This window comes from Podarcis tiliguerta (assembly GCF_965153285.1).
Source record: "Podarcis tiliguerta genome assembly, chromosome: 16".
Classification (NCBI taxonomy): Eukaryota; Metazoa; Chordata; class Lepidosauria; order Squamata; family Lacertidae; genus Podarcis; species Podarcis tiliguerta.
In genome coordinates, this window is record NC_139549.1 from 5,730,879 (window position 1) to 5,751,511 (window position 20,633).

A 20,633-nucleotide genomic window follows, 5' to 3' on the forward strand; every position below is an offset into this window, starting at 1 on the left:
TGATTTGCGAGTAGGGACCACACCCACTATTGAAACTTGCATTGGCCTGAGTTTTTGCTGTGCTTTTTTTCTGGTATACAGTGGTACCTCAGATTACATACGCTTCAGGTTACAAATGCTTCAGGTTACAGACTCCACTAACCCAGAAATAGTGCTTCAGGTTAAGAACTTTGCTTCAGGATAAGAACAGAAGTCATGCTCCGGTGGCGCGGCAGCAGCAGCAGGCCCCATTAGCTAAAGTGGTGCTTCAGGTTAAGAACAGTTTCAGGTTAAGAACGGACCTCTGGAACGAATTAAGTACTTAACCTGAGGTACCACTGTATTTAATAACAAGAACTCCAACTTATTTAACATGAAAATTTATCTGCATTTTAGTGCAAATTTCTTCTGATATCCACATTCATATGGATATGTCCTCTTCGGTAGATTTATTGCTTTATTGTTCGGCATCCAGCACGCTTCCCCCTGCGAGCCTCTGCAGGTCGTAAAGCAATTAGGAATTAGCAAAGTTGCACAGTGGTCATGTGTGTGGAAAGAGCAGTCCCAAACGTTTCTTCTGTCCTAAAATCTCTTTATTGGCACAAAAGTAGTGTATTTACAAAGTCCCAATTCCATCTGATTCAAGCTGCATCTTCTCCCTCTGCTTGCAGCGACGCAACAGCCTGCTTTCGATTTCCACACAGCTCACAGCATTCCAAGCTGCTTTTGTCATGTCCTGGCTTACTTCCCTTGTAAGCCCGTCCCCTCAGTCTCGAGGCATAGAAGGTTAACCCTTCACTACACCCAACATGTCCAACAGACACATTTTTACAAAGTTGTTTCCTGTAATATAATGTATTTTTTTGCATGCAATAGTCACAGGTGTATTTATCTTTATGCACACTTCACAATAGTATATGCAATCTATTTGTATATACTGTACACTTGTTGGCTGGAGGACTTCGTTGCAAAATTCAGTGCCAGTTTAAAAGGATGGCTGTACTTTGGTTCACATAGAAAGTGTAAACATGGTGTGTTTTCCTTGGATTGTGGACTGAATCAGGAAATTGGAATTGTTGACATTGCAGTTTTTGTTGGGATGCAAAGAGTACTTTGGTACTCTTTGGTGAGAGAACCTCAGCAGAGATTTATAGTCACAAAATATTCAGCAAAGTGTGGAGATAAAGGCTGCTAGACCCTTAAAATGTGCCCTTTAAAGTGAGTACCAGAGTTTCCCTCTTCCCCCAGCATAGAAAAAGACCACACATTTGGTAAGTTAAAAATAGTTTACTTACAAACTCTTCAAAGGTCAGGTTCATGTGGATTTCTGCCTGAGAGACTTTTTTTTTTGTAGGTGGTGAAGAGAGATTCTCATGAAATAAACTTGATCTCTCCCACTTGGAAGAATGAAGGCGCTTGTGGCCATTCTGCTTTGTGTGATTGTCTTCCCAAAAGGTTTGGAGTGTGGTAAGTCTATGTATGTTCATAGGGGAAGAGGGGAGAACTAGCTACATAATGTTTTGTAAAGCTTTTATTGCCTCAATTTCCCTCCTTAAAACCACACTGACATTTTCTTTCCTTCTCTGCTTCTGAATCAACAAAAGGGCGACACTACCTTATGTTTCAAGACCACTCTCTCACAGACAGCTGCCCTCCAAAAGGACAAAACCATATTTTCTTCTCCACCCCAGTTCCCTTTTTCTTTCTCTCTCTCTCTTTCTCTCTCACACGTATGCAAGACATAGAATGCCTCAATCAGTGCCAAAGTTTATTGACCAAAGTTCTTGCAACCTCCCCTCCCAGTTTTGGAGCAAATTCTTAAACATTTCAGCAAAAAAACCCCGCTTGCACATTTTCCCCCAAACACAAACCAGAACACTAAACACACTTATTATACATAGATACATACATCTGTCAACATAGATTACAAAAAAGAAAACAAACAAACAAACTAAACATACAGACATAAATTTTAACTTCCCTCCACCTATATGTGCTTTCCTTTGTTTCTTTTTCTTCTTTTTGCTGTGTTATCCATATTATTTTTGACTATCTCATCTTATACCCATTTCTTCTTAATTTTTTACCCTATAAGTTTCATTCATTGCATATTGATATATTAATACCAGAACAATGTTTTTTTGATGTATTCCTTCATGCAAGTCCACTCCTTTTTGGTCTGATTGGCCTCTTACCACTGCTGGAAGTCTTGCTGATTCTGTATATTCACAAAATCTTATTTGCTATTCTCTTATTGAGGGAGTTTTTTCTCCCTTCCATTTTTTTGCTATAATCATTCTGGCCGTAGCGGTTGCAAATAAGAAAACCTTTTTTCCTAGCGGCAGGCATGTCAGTCGATATAATTCCCAAGTTTCCCCAGACATTTCGAAAGGTTGCTGAGATCTCCGCCCTCGCCACAAGACAATATCACCAATGCAACTATCTGTAAACAAAAATAAACTTCCAGACAAATGGCCAAAGTAGTTTCTCTTCCAAACAGGTTTTATCTTAAACAATTGCAAATGCATTGAGTAAAGAGCTCACTTGTAATATATCAGTGGCTCAGTGCTCATTTATTTTCTTTTGGAAGAAAACTTATCACTTGTGTCAATTGCAGTAGCCAATGTATCACCACCCTCCTGTTCATTGTTTTATTGAAATTTCTGCCGTGCAAAGTACGGGATTTTCCAGTCGTATTGCTCTATATAGGGAGATAAAAAAGAGCCTCAAATCGATTTACAATCAAGGTAAGGAATAAAATAATAAAATAAATAGAAAGGAGATTTAACAGTGTCGCATAACGTCATCTTTGCTACCCGACTGCCTTGAAAAACAGAAAAATGATTTTGCCTGGTACTGAAATGATGACGAAATCAGCGCCAGTCAAATTGCCAGGGGAAACATTCCCTTAACCCTTGACTGTAGATTGAGAGGCCCACAAAACACTTTCCCACCCCTTTCCCCAATAAATGCACTCCACCTTTCCTCTCCTGAGTCTAATAAGGAACGCCTTCTGCGCAGACACGGACGGTTGCATTGCCTCCTTGAAAAGAGACATCCTCAAGCTGATGGTCAAATGGGAAGATGCCAGCTGCCTCCAGAACCAGCAGGGCCTGGTACCAAACCTCCTCCAGACCCTCCCTCGGAGCTGCAAGGAAATCAAAACGGCTCTGGAAGGAGCTCCAGGTAGGTAAGCCAGGAAGAAGATGCGCCAGATCAGAGGTACTTTGTAGGCATCTCAAGGGGGTTCGACCAAATGCCCCTTTAGGTCCCTTCCGACTCTACAATTCTCTGATTCTGTGCTCACTGCTGTGTCAGGGAATGGTCTGAAAACGAGAACTGGGGACTGCATTCTATGGCAGACCAGCTTCTCTCTGATGGAGAGCTGTAGGGGGAAGAGTCGCCCCCCCTCCGCCCACAACCTGTTCAGAAACAGAGAGAGACAGGAGCTGAACAGCTTAGGGAGGAACTACCTAGTTGCAAGATAATGACAAGGGAGCCAGAAGGGAGGGTGCAGCTAGCTGAGACGCCACTTGAGAGTGTGGGGGACACCACCCTTACCGTGGACTCGGAGGTCCGAACATATCAGGGAGCAAAAGAGGCAATGGGAGGGATGAACTTAGTTGTTGCGGAGGTTGGAGGAAGGATTTAGAGTAGCCTCTCCTTGCGGAGAGCTGTATATTTGTGCTTGTGACATGATGCTGTAATAAAAGGACCATAAATATATCAAATGCTCGTAGATTCTTATCTGTGGAGCTACCGAAGGGAGGGGAGGAATCTCCACGCGGCAAGGATTACAAAACGTGATCAGAGTCAATGCCGCCAACGGAGAGAGGGTCATAACGATAGCCTGTTTGGCTCATTGGCAGATGGGTTGTATTTCCTGAGCACGGAGGATGGTGAGATCTACCAAACCTTCTGCGACATGTCCACCAACGGAGGCGGCTGGACGCTGGTGGCCAGCATCCACGAGAACAACATTTATGGGAAGTGCACCCTGGGAGACCGCTGGTCTAGTCAACAAGGGAACACTGCCAATTACCCAAGTGGAGAAGGCAACTGGTCCAATAACAACACCTTTGGGACAGCTGTGGGCTCAACGTGTGATGACTATAAGGTGAGGCTCTGTTACCTTTCTTGAGTTTCTTGAGGACGTGGGTGGCGCTGTGGTCTAACCACTGAGCCTCTTGGGCTTGCTGATCAGAAGGTTGGTGGTTCGAATCCCTGCGAGGGGGTGAGCTCCTGTTGCTCTGTCTGAACTCCTGCCAACCTAGCAGTTCAAAAGCACACAGTGCAAGCAGATAAATAGGTACCGCTGTGGCCGGAAGATAAACAGCATTTCCATGTGCTCTGGTTTCCTTCACGGTGTTCTGTTGTGCCAGAAGCAGCTTAGTCACGCTGGCCAGCTCAGTTGGGGGGGGGGGTTGTGGACAGGTCAAATGACCTCCGCTGGCCGCTTCCGGCCCATGGGCCTTAGGTTGCTGACCCCTGCCCTATAACTTCCTGCCTAACTTTTCATTCCACTTTGGTTGCGTTATGGAGTCGTCCCTCTAGATGGCAGCAATGTGTTAACCTTGTGGAAGCATCACAGAACAACTACCGTATTTTTCTTTCTATAAGACACACTTTTTTTAAAAAAAAATATTTATTAGAAGTTTTATAGTTACAGAAAGAAAGTATGAGAGAAAAAAAGAAAAAGCAATAAAAAAATAATTTACAAACAATACATCAAAAATAGATAGAAAAACAGTATATCAAAACAACAAGAAAAACAAAAACATTTAAAAACACATCCAAATTCCATATCTTTATCTTTCATTTATTTGTTTCCTCGACTTCCTCACACCTCCCTTTTTTGTATTCTAGTTCAAATTAGCTAATGCAGCAAATCCTTTCCTTCTTTCTCAATTTTTGTTCTATAATTTATCTTAACACAATCTAACTTTAAATTTTCCACTTTGGCCTGTTAACAAGCAGTTTTTGCTTAATTCTTTATAACATTTCTGCTAAAACCATATAACTTCATTCCAGTATTCTTCTAACATTCATTAATTTTGCAATATTTCTGTAAGTATACTTTAAATTTTTTCCAATCTTCTTCCATCGACTCTTCTCCCTGGTCTCGGATTCTGCCTATAAGACAAACTTTTCCCCCTCCAAAAATTAAGGGGAAATGTGTGCGTGTCTTATGGAGTGAATGCAGGCTCCATGGCTTCAGCGAAAGCAACGTGAAGCCCCCAGAGCTCCCGCTGCGCTCCGGAGGCTTCGGGCGGCTATCCCTGAAGCCAGGAGGGCAAGAGGGGTCGGTGCACACCAACCCCTCTTGCTCTCCTGGCTTCGCTTCGCCGGAGAGGCGCTGCACAGCTTTCCCTCTCTGTGCAGCGCCCCTTCAGTGAAGCGGGAGGAGAAATGGAAGGGGCTCCATTTCTCCTACTGCTTCACTGAAGGGGCGCTGCACAGAGAGGGAGAGAATTGTTTTTCCTTGTTCTCCCTCTCTAAAACTAGGTGCGTCTTATGGACGGGTGCGTCCTATAGAGTGAAAAATCTGTATTAAAGCAAAGTCTTGTGCGGATGGTCCATTATGAATCCACCACTGAGGCACTCTGATTGCAGAATAAGGCCCTGACTAAATATATAGGTGTTTTCTCCTACCCTCTTCTGATATTTTACAGAATCCGGGCTACTCTGACCTCCAAGCACGGGATATGGCCATCTGGCATGTCCCAAACAACACCCCCCTGAGGGAATGGCGTGACTCTGCCTTCTTGAGGTATCACACCGAGACCGGATTCTTGTCCGTAGAAGGAGGGAACCTTCACGGGCTTTATCAGGTAACTGATGTGGCTGAATGGACAGTCAATATTTAGTGCCTCAGTTAGCCCAGACTTCTCAAAAGGATGTGGCGGTGTGTGTTTGAGAGCAGATTTCTAAATACCCGAAGACCTCAGATGTAGATCTCAGAGGTCCAGGTTCCCATCCCGTCACAACTTCACTCTGCCCTCTGTTATGACTTTGTTAGGGAAAACATGGAAAAGGGACACTCGCCCACCCCCATGGCCCAACCCTCGGGTATACAGCATGTGCACCGCTCTGGGCGCCGGAGCAGCTAGCTTCACCTCTGTCTGGAGGCTGTAGATGCTTCTGAATGCTAGTTATTGGAAACCGGAGGAGGGGAGAATATCTCTTGTGCCCAGGCCCTCCTTGAGGGTTTCTCATTGGTGCACCGGGCTGACCACTGAGAGAATAGAATTCTGGACTAGATGGGTCACTGCTCTGATCCAGCAGGCTTTTCTTATGTCCTTAAATGTGATCAAATTAATAAGTAAATAAGGAAGGACACAGGGAGGATGATGCAATTACAGTGGTACCACGGGTTACACATGCTTCAGGTTACATACACTTCATACACTTCAACGAAGAAATAGTGCTTCAGGTTAAGAACTTTGCTTCAGGATGAGAACAGAAATTGTGCTCCAGCGGCACAGCGGCAGCAGGAGGCCCCATTAGCTAAAGTGGTGCCTCAGGTTAATAACAGTTTCAGGTTAAGAATGGACCTCTGGAACGAATTACCGTATTTTTCGCTCCATAGGACGCACTTTTTCCCCTCCAAAAATGAAGGGGAAATGTGTGTGCGTCCTATGGAGAGAATGCAGGCTTTCGCTGAAGCCTGGAGAGTGAGAGGGGTTGGTGCGCACCGACCCCTCTCGCTCTCCAGACTTCAGGAGAACCGCAGCACCAGCCCCGTAAGCTCCGGGGACAGCGGGGAGGCGCAGCGCATCTTCCCGCTGTCCCCAGACCTGGTCTGAAGGCAGGCGGCGGGGAGAAGATCGCTTCTCCCCGCTGCCTGCCCCGCAAGCTCCGGGGACAGCTGGGTCTTCCCGCTGTCCCTGGACCTGTTCTGCATGCGGGCGGCGGGGAGAAGAGCGCTTCTCCCCGCTGCTGGCCCCACAAGCGCCTGGGGTGGAAATATTTTTTTCCCCTTTATTTCCCCCCCAAAAAACTTGGTGCGTCCTATGGGCCGGTGCGTCCTATGGAGCGAAAAATAAGGTAAGTACTTAACCCGAGGTACCACTGTATATTCTTTTTAAACAAATTTGATGCTCAGGCTTGTATGCTTCTAAGTTGAACAGGCCAAGGTGTCTCTCTCTCTCTCTCTCTCTCTCTCTCTCTCTCTCTCTCTCTGGTTTATTTCCCATTTGTTCTTCTTTCCAGCAATACCCAGTCAAGTTTGGGCTTGGCGGCTGCCCAGCTAATAATGGCCCCATCGTCCCTGTCGTCTACGACACCGGAAATGCGCAACAAACTGCATTCTATTACTCTCCAAATTCCAGAGGCAAGTCCATTCCGGTCTGAAGATACACCCACATGGATTTTCCTACAAAGATCCTGGGAACTTTAGTTTGTTAAGGGAATTGTAGCTCAGGGAGGGGTAAGTTAGAACCCCCAGGATTCTTTGGGGGGCGGAGCTGTGTGCTTTAAAGGTACGTTGAATGTGCATCATCCGTTTTATATATGTGTTGCGGACGTGAGCTTTGTCTCCATGCCTTTCAAAGAGGATTACACAAATTCACGGAGGAGGAGAAAGCTGTCAATTGCTCTCAGCCACCAAGACTGTGTTCTCCCTCCCCGCCTCTCTGTCTTTCCAGGTGAATTTGTCGCTGGCTACATCCAGTTCCGGGTCTTCAACCACGAGAAAGCTGCCATTGCGCTCTGTGCTGGGATCAAAGCCACTGGTTGTAACACAGAAACGGTGAGTTGTAAGTTGGTGGAAAGAGAGCCAGGACTCAGCTACATTGTTGTTGTTTAGTCGTTTAGTCGTGTCCGCCTCTTCGTGACCCCCTGGACCAGAGCACGCCAGGCACTCCTGTCTCCCACTGCCTCCCGCAATTTGGTCAAACTCATGCTGGTAGCTTCGAGAACACTGTCCCACCATCTCATCCTCTGTCGTCCCCTTCTCCTTGCACCCGCCATCTTTCCCAGCATCAGGGTCTTTTCCAGGGAGTCTTCTCTTCTCATGAGGTGGCCAAAGTCTTGGAGCCTCAGCTTCACGATCTGTCCTTCCAGTGAGCACTCAGGGCTGATTTCCTTCAGAATGGAGAGGTTTGATCTTCTTGCAGTCCATGGGACTCTCAAGAGTCTCCTCCAGCACCAGAATTCAAAAGCAGCTACATTAGCAAAGAAAAAAGGAACTGAACGCATTATAAACATGCAACACCAGATGGCGGAAGAGAGAAGGAACGGTTTAAAACGAGATTTCCCCAGCGGGGGAGCTAGCTGCTCAGGCACCTGAAGGGGCGATCAGAGCAGCCTAGGGGGGCCATTGGCGCCCCTTGGGGGCGATCGGCGCTGCGATCGTTGGCCATTGGGGGCTATTGGCATGGCGATCGGTGCCCATTGGGGGTGATCGTGCCCAGGGGGGCGGGGTGTGACCCGCTCAGGTGGGTTTTGTCACCCCTCTGAGGGATGACACCTAGGGTGGGCCGCCCACACCTACCTACGCCCCTGGATTTTCCCTTGGATTTTTATTTTTTCTCCTTTTATTTAAAACAATCTAATTTCTGATTTACCATACTTTTCCATGTATAAGACTAGGTTTTTTTAAATTAAAAATTATGTTCAAAATTGTGGGTCATCTTATACACGGATACAATCTCGCCCCATTTTCTCAATTTGGAGTCCCAAAAATAGGGGGTGGGGCGTCTTATACTTGGGGGCATGTTATAAACCTTGGGTTAAGTACTTAATTCGTTCTGGAGGTCTGTTCTTAACCTGAAACTGTTCTTAACCAGAAGCAGCACTTTAGCAAATGGGGCCTCCCACTGCCGCCACTCAATTTCTGTTCCCACCCTGAAGCAAAGTTCTGAACCCGAGGTACTATTTCTGGGTTAGCAGAGACTGTAACCTGAAGTGTCTGTAACCTGAAGCATCTGTAACCCCAGGTACCACTGTATTTATAGTGGTTTCCCCACTGTGTTTAGATCCACTCCCGGGGTGGCGTATAGGTTAGAGTGTCGGACTAGGACCTGGGAAACTGGGGTTCAAATCTCCGCTCAGCCATGGAGATCACTGGGTTTGACCTTTTAGGGTGGGGGTGGGGGGTAGTTGCTGCCTCTCAGACTAACCTACCTCACAGGGTTGTTGCGGGGATTAAACGAAGGGGGGGGGGAGGAAACCACGTATTCCACCTTGCAGGAAAAAAAGGTGTGATAAATACTGTATTTTTTGCTCTATAGGACTCACTTTTCCCCTCCTAAAAAGTAAAGGGAAATGTGTATGCGTCTTATGGAGCGAATGCAGGCTGCGCAGCTATCCCAGAAGCCAGAACAGCAAGAGGGATTGCTGCTTTCACTGCGCAGCGATCCCTCTTGCTGTTCTGGCTTCTGAGATTCAGAATATTTCCCCCCCCCTTGTTTTCCTCCTCCAAAAACTAGGTGTGTCTTGTGGTCTTATAGAGCGAAAAATGCGGTAAATAATAATAAAAGAGGCAGGATAAATTTGGGAGCTGCTTTGTCCCGCTGGCGATGCCGAATATGATGAAGGCCACTCCCAGTTCCGAGCTAAGGTAAAAGGTAAAGGTACCCCTGCCTTTTGGGGCCAGTCTTGCCAGACTCTAGGGTTGTGCGCCCATCTCACTTAAGAGGCCGGGGGCCAGCGCTGTCCGAAGACACTTCCGGGTCACATGGCCAGCGTGACAAGCTGCATCTGGTGAGCCAGCGCAGCACACGGAACGCCGTTTACCTTCCCGCTGGTAAGCGGTCCCTATTTATCTACTTGCACCCGAAGGTGCTTTCGAACTGCTAGGTTGGCAGGCGCTGGGACCGGACAACGGGAGCGCACCCCACCGCAGGGATTCGAACCGCCTACCTTTCGATCGGCAAGTCCTAGGCGCTGAGGCTTTAACCCACAGCGCCACCCGCGTCCCTTAGTTCCGAGCTAGACTCTCCCAAATTTCCTTTCTCCAGTTCTGTGTCGGTGGAGGAGGGTACTTTCCAGAATCCAGCCGGCAGTGCGGCGACTACACGGCCTTCGACTGGGACGGCTACGGCACCCACACTGCCTGGAGTGCTTCAAAACAGTTGCTGGAGTCTGCGATGCTGATTTTTTACCGCTGAGTCCAACACTGCTGCTGATTCTCTGAGCACCAGAGCTTTGGACTGGAGAATGAGGACTTTCTCCCCAGCTAAATCTCATCTCATGTCAACAAGGCTAATACAACCATCTGGTTCATACGAGTCTTAGTCTTTCTTGCACCATCCCATCAAAAGCAACGCGCCACTGCCCACGAATTCTAGTTTCGTCTTTTCGTGGTTGCATTCTGACCAAGCTGTCTGCTTATGACGTTGTGGGGGAGCGGAATGAATATCGCTGTTTTGGGGGGAAGGGAAGGCATTTGTGATAAGGGGGTGGAAATTCAGATCAGCTTGCATTTGAGTTGCAAAGCTGTTTCATTAGCCCTTCCCGAAATACTATGTGAAGCAGAATCGCCCTTCCAAATTGGCACCTTCTTGAATTCTGTGGTGCAGTTCTCCATTCAAACAAAAATGGTATATCAGGAGAAACTGTGCCTAAAGAAGCATATATTTGAAATGCATTCTGTGAGGGTGGTTCTTTGCCAAAGAGTGTACATTAGGCACAACTGCATGCAAAAAAAAATAAAAAATTGTCTGTGTCAGGATGATATGTGGGTGCTAGCCGAGATAACAACCCGGGATTCCAGCCAGCTTTTACAAGATTTATTAAGTCCAACAACTTTGTACAGTATGGAGCTCTTAAAAGCATGTCTTCCTCACTTGCTATCAGTTGCCGGAAGTGACTCGTGCCTTTTCCTTTTCCAGCATAGAAACTTCCTGACCCCCCCCCTTTCCTCCTCTCCTTACGTAAAAACCAAAGCGTTGTAGGCTGTTCCTTTCTCTCTGTTTCTGTGTTTCCTGACAGCCCCTCCTACTCCTCTCTCTCTCTCTGATAAAGTGCAGCTGCTCATTAAAGGAGATGGCTCCCTGTACGTTCCTATCTCTCCCCCCTTCTCAGCCAACAGATCCCTGACAGTATGGATTATTATCACTATGAACTTTATGAACTACCTTTCACCAGCAGGCCCCAGGGTAGGTTAAAAGGTAAAGGTAAAGGTACCCAAGCCCGTATGGGCCAGTCTTCCCAGACTCTAGGGTTGTGCGCTCATCTCACTCAAAGAGGCCGGGGGCCAGCACTGTCCGCAGACACTTCCGGGTCACGTGGCCAGCATGACAAGCTGCATCTGGCGAGCCAGCGCAGCACACGGAACGCTGTTTACCTTCCCGCTGGTGAGCGGTCCCTATTTATCTACTTGCACCCGGAGGTGCTTTCGAACTGCTAGGTTGGCAGGCGCTGGGACCGAACGACGGGAGCGCACCCCACCGCGGGGATTCGAACCGCTGACCATGCGATCGGCAAGTCCTAGGCACTGAGGTTTTACCCACAGAGCCACCCGCGTCCCCAGGGTAGGTTACCACACTTTAAAATTCAGAATCAAAACAGTTAAAACATATTGAATTCGCATTAGCTTTGGTCATCCTTGTTTAAAACAAAAGCTGGTCTGTCATCCACTCAAAGCTCCTCCTCTTTAGTTTGTAGAATTAAGGGTAACTCAAGACTGATGATCTTTTTGAAGATTTACTGTGGGCTTGAAAATCCCTTCCTAATCAGATTTTTTACTCCTCCAGGGAAGTTTGAGATTCACTTGAAAGGTCAGTTAGCATCGTGTGATCACTGCTGAATGGACCATTTTATTTCTGGATGGAATTTTTTTTTTTTGGGGGGGGGGAGTACGCAAAGTTTCAGTTTTGATTGAAGGATTATTTGAATGGAGTTTCCATCCTTAGTCTCCTATTTTGCTGAGGGGTATCCTGGCTCTCCCTCCAAAAAAAGACCCCTAACAACAACAGTGTTATAAGAAAAACTGCTCCTTTTTCCTTATGGGGTATTCTGGAGCCCATACAGAGTCCTTAAGTGGGTTCCCTATCAGTAGGAGAAAATAACGGAGGCCAACCAGAGTATATTGAGAAGCAAAGCAGCTAGTAAGCCTGATCTTTATTCAAGGGACTATTGCAACAGGGTCCCCACTCACCACACGCAGGAGGGAGGAGAACCCTCAACAACGGTGTGCAAGCCCTTATATAGACTCTTGAAATTGCCCACCCTGTAGCCCAAGACCACCCCCCTAAAACATCATACTTACATCACAGGAGGCGGCGGTCCACAGCAGAAATCCTCTCTACCAGGATACCTGATAATGGTCACCTTACTTGGGCAGTCTGGCCATTCTTTTGTGAAGGTAAATACTTTAGTTCCTGAATCCAGGTCACAGGCTCACCCTAGTCATACACAAATGAGCCCTTGAGACAGGATTGGCAAGCAAAAAGACAATGGGAAGGCTTTCCCCATTTGCCTCCCTTACAGCAGAGGAATATTTGAGGTCATTGGGAAAGTTAAAATGGCTTCAGGACTGCTCTCCTGTACTATTTCAGACACATGGTTCATATATTTAGATATGCATGCATTTATGAATATTTATTCTATATTTCCAGGGGTCGGCAAGGTTTACCTCGCCTGGGCTGGTTCACTCCAGCGCCGATCTCTCTGTGGGCTGGATTGTGTTTGCATGCTCATGCGTGCGCCCAAGATTTCCAGCATCTGTGTCTGCGCAGATGTGATTTCTGGCATCTGCTCAGGTGCCATAGCTGCCAAGCGTCCCTTATTTGGCGGGACAGTCCCTTATCCCAGCGCCATGTCCTGTTGCTGTCCCTTATTGATGATGTCCCTTAAATTTCCTGGGTTTCAAAGGAACCCGGTCAGGGAGGAGGGAGGCTCTAAGTGTGATGCTTGGCTGTGTTGCTCACCCAATAAGGAGTCTAAGAATGACTGGGGGATGGAGCCTGCATGCTTTGTGCCAATCAAATCGGCTGCGTTGCCTGGAGACTCGCCTTTGCTCAGCGCTTCCCAGCGGAAAGGTGACGGTGGGTTTCCTTGCTGCATCCCCTTTGCTGGGTTGCTGCGCTATGGGAACAACCGCTTGAGGCTCTGTTTGGCTGCTGGTTGTCTAAAATCCCTTATTTTGGCTGCTGATCCCTTATTTTCAAGGCTGGTGGTCCCTTATTTTCAAATCTGTAAATTGATAGCTATGTCATGCGCAGATATGGCTTCCGGTGCCATGGAAGCCAGTCCCCGCGCTGTGCTGCGCCGGTTTAGTGCAGCGCATGGGGACTCGTCAAGCAGGTGGCTCAGTTTGGGGGCAACTCGTGGGCCAGTTAAACGACCCCTTTGGGCCGCTTGTGGCCCATGGGCCTTACGTTGCCTACCCCAGTTTGAAACCTTAAGGTTCTTAGAACAAGAGCAAGAGGCCGGATCGGAGTTCAAGGACACATTTCCAGACAGGCAAAAAGACCCCCAGGAAGGTGCAAAGCAGGGAAATTGAGAGGCATGGTGTGGGGACAATCTCAAGGGGCAGACAGAGTAGCCTAGGGGCCACATCTGGTTCCCAGGCCTGAGCCCCCACCCTCAATATAGACGATGAAGTATACTCGGAGTCGAGAGTGGATTTCATGCACTTTATTCAGCTCATAGTGGTGAGGAGGAATGGAAGTTCCCCCACAATGTCTGCTTTATATACATTATTTACACAATGGGCCCCAACGTGATTGGCTAATTCCGGGATTCTCCTGTAGGCCAATCAGGTTGCGGATTCACTTCCACCTGGAGCTGGATTGGGTGGCTCCTGTGGACCAATCAGACTGCTGCATTCTGAAACCTATTGTTCTATGACCAATCAGACTGCTGCATTTTGGATCCTATTCAACTCAGTACATAACAGACGACCACCTTCTTTCTTTCTGATAAGCCCTGCTTAAGAGAGTTAGCAACTGCTTCAGGTTCAGGTACCTTAGTCAGACTGAAAGTTGTGGTCAGGAAAGGGAGGCGATGCCTTTACATTTTCCAGCAGATATACACAACATAAAACTTCATTATTATTATTGTTGTTGTTTAGTCGTTCAGTCGTGTCCGACTCTTCGTGACCCCATGGACCAGAGCACGCCAGGCACTTCTGTATTCCACTGCCACCCGCAGTTTGGTCAGATTCATGTTTGTAGCTTCGAGAACACTGTCCAACCATCTCGTCCTCTGTCATCCCCTTTTCCTTGTGCCCTCCATCTTTCCCAACATCAGGGTCTTTTCCAGGGAGTCTTCTCTTCTCGTGAGGTGGCCAAAGTCTTGGAGCCTCAGCTTCAGGATCTGTCCTTCCAGTGAGCACTCAGGGCTGATTTCCTTCTGAATGGAGAAGTCTGATCTTCTTGCAGTCCATGGGACTCTCAAGAGTCTCCTCCAGCACCCTAATTCAAAAGCGTCAATTCTTCGGCGATCAGCCTTCTTTATGGTCCAGCTCTCACTTCCATACATCACTACTGGGAAAACCATAGCTTTTACTATACGGACCTTTGTTGGCAAGGTGATGTCTCTACTTATTATTATTATTATTATTATTATTATTATTATTATTATTAACCACCAAGGAAAGGAATGTGAGCCACAGGATTAGCAAAGATTGAAAAATAAATGTAAAGACCTGCTCACCTCCCTTTTACATATGTTTGCGAGGAATGGGGGTTACATGTTACTCTCTCCCCCCCAAAAAATGTTTAGGGGTACTCTCATTTTCCTACTCGTATTGAAATACTGCCCCTCAATGAGGCCAAACTTAGATTCACAAAATGTTTAGGGGTGTGGGTCTCCCCAGAAAAAAGCACTGCATGTAGGAGATTCCCTGCCTGGAGTTTAGCAAAGGAAGAATCCCAGACTGGTTTCTATTTTAGCATGAAGCTCTCTTATCTACCCAACTCACACACCCTGGAATGAGTCAAAAACCGAAGCGAAACCGGCCTTCGCATTTTCAATTACTATTATTATTTGCTCCTCTCCAAATTTTGCAAATGCAGTTCTTCAGCCAAAATATCTGTGCAAAATAAAAATTTAAAAAAAATGTGGCCTTAGGGGGAAAAAGTGTGTACAAAAATTGGCCAAAATGGCATATGAAAATGCAAAAAGTCTAGGGAAAGCGCTTGCAGTCCTTTGAATATCAGGGAATATTGCACTGAAATATGGGCATTGTAGGATAAAGGTAAAGGGACCCCTGACCATTAGGTCCAGTCGTGACCGACTCTGGGGTTGCGGCGCTCATCTTGCTTTATTGGCCGAGGGAGCCGGCGTACAGCTTCCGGGTCATGTGGCCAGCATGACTAAGCCGCTTCTGGCGAACCAGAGCAGCGCACGGAAATGCTGTTTACCTTCCCGCCGGAGCGGTACCTATTTATCTACTTGCACTTTTGACGTGCTTTCAAACTGCTAGGTTGGCAGGAGCAGGGACCGAGCAACGGGAGCTCACCCCATCACGGGGATTTGAACCACCGACCTTCTGATCGGCAAGCCCAAGCTCAGTGATTTAGACCACAGCGCCACCAGCATAGAAAGCCCAAAATGGCTTGGGACCCCAATCCCTGTAAAAAGCACTTTCCCCTATATCAACCACTTCAGACCCTGGAAGAGAGAAAGTTTTTAAACTGTTGTTGTTGTTGAAATGTTTGAAATGCCTTCTTAGTGATGCTTGTGCAATCACTTCCCTGGTAAAGTGTGTCTGTCTCCCTCATTACTGATATTCAATAGGGATTTAAAAGCCTTCCTGTACAACCCAGGTATTTGGCAATTGTTCCTGGCAATCTTGAGACTGCAGGTTAAAGGAAAGCTTTTAAACAGCTTTTTAGAATGCTTTTCAATGCTTGTATTATGGATGTGTTTGCTACTCAGGCGCCTTCAGGGAGAAGGGCGGGATCAAGACTGAATCAACAAATCAATGGTAAAGGTTAAGGACCCCTGGACGCTTAAGTCCAGTCAAAAGCGACTATGGTGTTGTGGCGCTCATCTCGCTTTCAGGCCGAGGGAGCCAGCATTTGTCCACAGACAGCTTTCCAGGTCATGTGGCCAGCATGAATAAACCACTTCTGGCACAACAGAACACCGTGATGGAAACCAGAGCCCACAGAAACACCGTTTACCTTCCCGCTGCAGCGGTACCTATTTATCTACTTGCACTGGTGTGCTTTCGAACTGCTAGGTTGGTAGAAGCTGGGACAGCAATGGGAGCTTACCCCGTCGCGGGGATTCAAACCGCCGATCTTCTGATCGGCAAGCCCAAGAGGCTCAGTGGTTTAGACCCCAGTACCATCTGCGTCCCTAGTAACAAATCAATAAGTAATGGCCGTTGCAGGGATAATCAGGAGGTGTGCATAAAGAGCTCTGCACACTTTAAATATACTGTTGTGGGTTTGTAGGGTCTGTATGGATGATGCCCTTCCAGTTGTCAGGGTCCTGTACCCAATGAGGGTTAGAATCTAACAGCTGGGGAGATTGCTGAACTGGTCAGAAACTTTTCTCTGTAAGACAAAGCTGGCTACTTGAGTGCCCTCATCAACATCTCCAAAGAATGAGCTCAATTGCAAGAGCTCCAACTAAGTGGTGGTCTCCTGCAGGCTAATGGATGGGTCTTTCCTCTGGCCCCTCTCCTAGCTTCTGGGTAGGAGAACTAAAGCCATCTGCATGTTTCCATCAGGAGGAGCATAAAAAGAGGATGGTGTCCTTTAGTTTAAATATATATATTAAAAAATAAACAAATTGTCCAGTAGCACCTTAGAGACCAACTAAGTTTGTTATTGGTATGAGCTTTCTGGCATTAGGGGGGAAAAGTGTGTACAAAAATTGGCCAAAATGGCATATGAAAATGCACAAAGTCAAGGGAAAGCGCTTGCAGTCCTTTGAATATCAGGGAATATTGCACTGAAATATGGGCATTGTAGGATAAAGGTAAAGGGACCCCTGACCATTAGGTCCAGTTGTGACGGAATCTGGGGTTGCGGCACTCATCTTGCTTTATTGGCCGAGGGAGCCAGTGTACAGCTTCCAGGTCATGTGGCCAGCATGACTAAGCCGCTTCTGGCGAACCAGAGCAGCGCACGGAAACGCTGTTTACCTTCCCGCCGGAGCGGTACCTAATTATCTACTTGCACTTTTGACGTGCTTTCAAACTGCTAGGTTGGCAGGAGCAGGGACCGAGCAACGGGAGCTCACCCCGTCATGGGCATTCAAACCGCCGACCTTCTGATCGGCAAGCCCTAGGCTCTGTGGTTTAACCCACAGTGCCACCCACGGGAACCAAAATGCTGACTAATTTTCCTGAACTTTCCCCCCAAATAACTCAAAGTGGCATGCCTTCTATGGGTGGGTAAGGGTCAAGAGAGTTCCTTTAAGAGGACTCGGTTTATTCTGTTGGTATTTTTTATAGCTGTTTCCCCGAAACAGCAATAAAAAAACTTAACCGGAGAAGCACTGAAGTCACTAAAAACACAACCTTCAGTCCAGCTGTGGACAGTGTCTGCTCTGTGTGAAGTCCCAGAAATTTTCACTGTGTTGTTGTTGCAAGCCTCCTCTTTTGGCATTTGCAAATCTATAGCAAAAATAACCAAAATCATGTAAGGGGAAACAGATTATCATGTGCTCATTATGTCCTCTTCCTTTAATTGTGTTTTTGGCATTTGCATGCTGCTGCGTAGCACAAGGTTTTCTGTGTGGCTTAGAAAAAAATAAATCAAAAATCATTTTGCATACAACCATAATATTCAAAAACCCTATGTAAATACCTTCCTCTAAAAAAAGCCCCCTCTTTGCATTTTCAGAATTAAAAACCACAAAGAAAAGAAAAGAAAAGAAAAAGGCTTTCTATAGATTCCCTTACTCAGCGCTTTCCTCCCTTCTAAAAATAATGTTTAGGGGTTAACGGAGAAATTTGAGGGCTCCCTTGGACAAAAAAAACCAATGACACCAGCCAGGACTATCAGAGCAAAACAGCAGCCAGTAGGCTATTGAAGACTATCGCGACAGGACTCCCACCTGCCACCAGGTGAAACAAAATGGACCATCAATGTCTGGGACCATCAAGGTTGTCATGCCAACTGGGTAGGGCTCCTGTGTATGTGCTGGTATGCTCAAGGGATTATGGCTGTCCTGTATCAAACCATCCCCCTTTGATAGTCGTTCCTTCATGGAGTAAAATAAAAGTGGAACGGTGCAGATCCGATGTATGGTTGATTTTCTATGAGTTTATAACAGAAGCGTAGCGTATGTCGTGTGTGAGGGTGTGTCGAGTTTGTACAAACTGAATGATTGGGGGGGGGGGTTTCCTGCGACAAGGGGTACTCTAATTTAACTACTCATATTGAAATACTGCCCCTTAATGAGGCCAAACTTAAATGCACAAAATATTTAGGGGTGTGCGTACCCCTGCGTACCCCCAGGAAAAAAAGCACTGCCCTTACTAAAGATTTCTGAGTAATCTTGACAGCTGTGGAATAAGAAGGCAGGTCCTCTTTTGGCTCAGTAACCAGTTAAAAAACAGGTGGCAGAAAGGAACATTCCCTCCCACTCCCAAAATTTAAGGAATGTAAGATGTGAGCCCCACCAAGGACTGGTATAAGGGCTTGTTAAAACTCTCTGTAGTCTATGCTTCTTTGTGTTGACTGTATGCAGGGGAGACACTCAGTTCCTGAACAAGAAGTCATGAGCATAAACTCATGACCATAACACAAACAGCTGAGTTTTCCAAAAAACAAACAAACAGGGCCAGCAGCTTTTACCCTAAATAAGGAACTGTTGATAGAAGCAACATTTCTTGAGCTGGGACTCGTGGACCTCCGGTGAATCTGAACATTGAACAATTCAGGGCAGACAAAATAAAATACTTCTTTATGCGGCTCGCAGTTAAACTGTGGCACTCCAGTGATGACCATCAACTAGGGTAGATATAAAAGAGAATGAGACAAATCTGAGAAGGACAAATAGCCATGATGGTTCTGCTCTGCTTCCATAAAGGTAAAGGTACCCCTGCCCGTACGGGCCAGTCTTGACAGACGCTAGGGTTGTGCGCCCATCTCACTCAAGAGGCTGGGGGCCAGCGCTGTCCGAAGACACTTCCGGGTCACGTGGCCAGCATGACATTGCTGCTCTGGCGAGCCAGAGCTGCACACGGAAACGCCGTTTACCTTCCCGCTAGTAAGCGGTCCCTATTTATCTACTTGCACCCGGGAGTGCTTTCAAACTGCTAGGTTGGCAGGCGCTGGGACCGAACAACGGGAGCGCACCCCGCCGCGGGGATTCGAACCGCCGACCTTTCGATCGGCAAGCCCTAGGCACTGAGGCTTTTACCCACAGCGCCACCCGCGTCCATAGCTGGAGGCAGAGATGCTTCTGAATATCAGTGGCTGGAAGCCAAAGGAGGGAAGAGTTGCTCTTATGCTCTGATCCTGTTTGCTCAGGATACTTCCAAGAAGTATCTGCCTGGCCATTGCAAAACCTCCAACATTTCTCAGATGAAAATAGGGATGTCCTAAGGAAAAGTGGGACATTCCAGGATCAAATCAGAAACTAGGGTGGTTTCTGTAAATCCGGAACAGTAAACCCTGGAATATAACAACAACAACAACAACAACAACAATTTTATTTATACCCCGCCATCCCCAGCCAAAACTTTTTTTTTTTTTTAAATATTTTTTATTGCGTTTCTTTCCAAATTTTGTACATTGCAAACAACATACCTACAAATTTACAAGAAACCATTTTTTTTTTTTAATATAACAAAACAATATAAATCAAAACAAAAAAGAGTCCTAACTTGGACTTCCCCACCCCTTCCGATTCTGCATTCTTTGTATTAACAATGTCAGCAATTTGTTACCTTATGTCATACCTTATTGTAACTTTCACATGTTATGTATCCAAATTCAATATATTATGTCACCATTTTTATACCTTTGAAAATAAACGTAACATGTTCAATTCATATTGTCTCCTTTTCTCTTTGCTCACTTAATTTACTGTTTACTTAATCATAGTTGCTAAAGCATATCCTTTCCAAATCATGCACAATCTTAAGATTCATACAGCTTATAATACTTTTGCAAATAATCTTTAAATTTTTTCCAGTCCACCTCAATTGTTTCTACATCCACATCTCGGATTCTGCCGGTCAATTCAGCTATCTCCATGTAATCCATCAACTGCGTCTGCCATTCCTCCAGCGTGGGTAGATCTTGTGTCTTCCAGTTCTTAGCGATGAGTATTCTTGCTGCTGTACTAGCATACATAAACAAAATTCTGTCCTTCTTTAACACTCTCTGGTCCACCATGCCCAACAGGAAGGCCTCTGGTTTCTTGGGAAAGGTATACCTAAATACCTTTTTCAACTCATTATAAATCATTTCCCAAAAGGCCTTAACCCTTGGGCAAGTCCACCAGAGGTGAAAGAAAGTCCCCTCTGCTTCTTTACACTTCCAACATTTATTGTCAGACAGGTGATGTATCTTAGCTAACTTGACTGGGGTCATGTACCACCGGTATATCATTTTCATAATGTTTTCCTTCAAGGCAGTACTTGCCGTGAATTTCATTCCGGTGTTCCATAACCTTTCCCAGTCTTCAAACATAATGTTGTGTCCAACATCCTGTGCCCATTTAATCATAGCAGATTTAACTATCTCATCCTGTGTATTCCACATAAGCAGCAAGTTATACATTCTAGATAA

At 46.3% G+C, this 20,633-nt stretch overlaps 1 protein-coding gene and 1 long non-coding RNA gene across 4 annotated transcripts in view; one reads left to right on the forward strand and one right to left on the reverse strand.

Moving 5' to 3' along the window:
* The window catches only part of LOC310666130 (intelectin-like protein), an 814,635-nt gene extending 804,427 nt beyond the window's left edge, over positions 1-10,208 (forward strand). The window contains exons 1-8 of one of the 3 annotated variants that reach the window (XM_083416760.1): positions 1,091-1,250; positions 1,334-1,446; positions 3,001-3,165; positions 3,849-4,096; positions 5,652-5,810; positions 7,192-7,312; positions 7,626-7,729; positions 9,942-10,208. In XM_083416760.1, coding sequence (XP_083272886.1) covers positions 1,386-1,446; positions 3,001-3,165; positions 3,849-4,096; positions 5,652-5,810; positions 7,192-7,312; positions 7,626-7,729; positions 9,942-10,091 — 1,008 coding nt within the window. In that variant the 5' untranslated portion in view covers positions 1,091-1,250; positions 1,334-1,385 and the 3' untranslated portion in view covers positions 10,092-10,208. Of the gene's footprint in view, positions 1-1,090; positions 1,251-1,333; positions 1,447-3,000; positions 3,166-3,848; positions 4,097-5,651; positions 5,811-7,191; positions 7,313-7,625; positions 7,730-9,941 lie in introns of those variants that run through there. The other 2 variants (XM_083416761.1, XM_083416759.1) reach the window with 2 other exon arrangements.
* The window catches only part of LOC310666253, a 278,050-nt gene that overhangs the window by 248,989 nt on the left and 8,428 nt on the right, over positions 1-20,633 (reverse strand). The gene's annotated exons all lie outside the window — the stretch shown is intronic.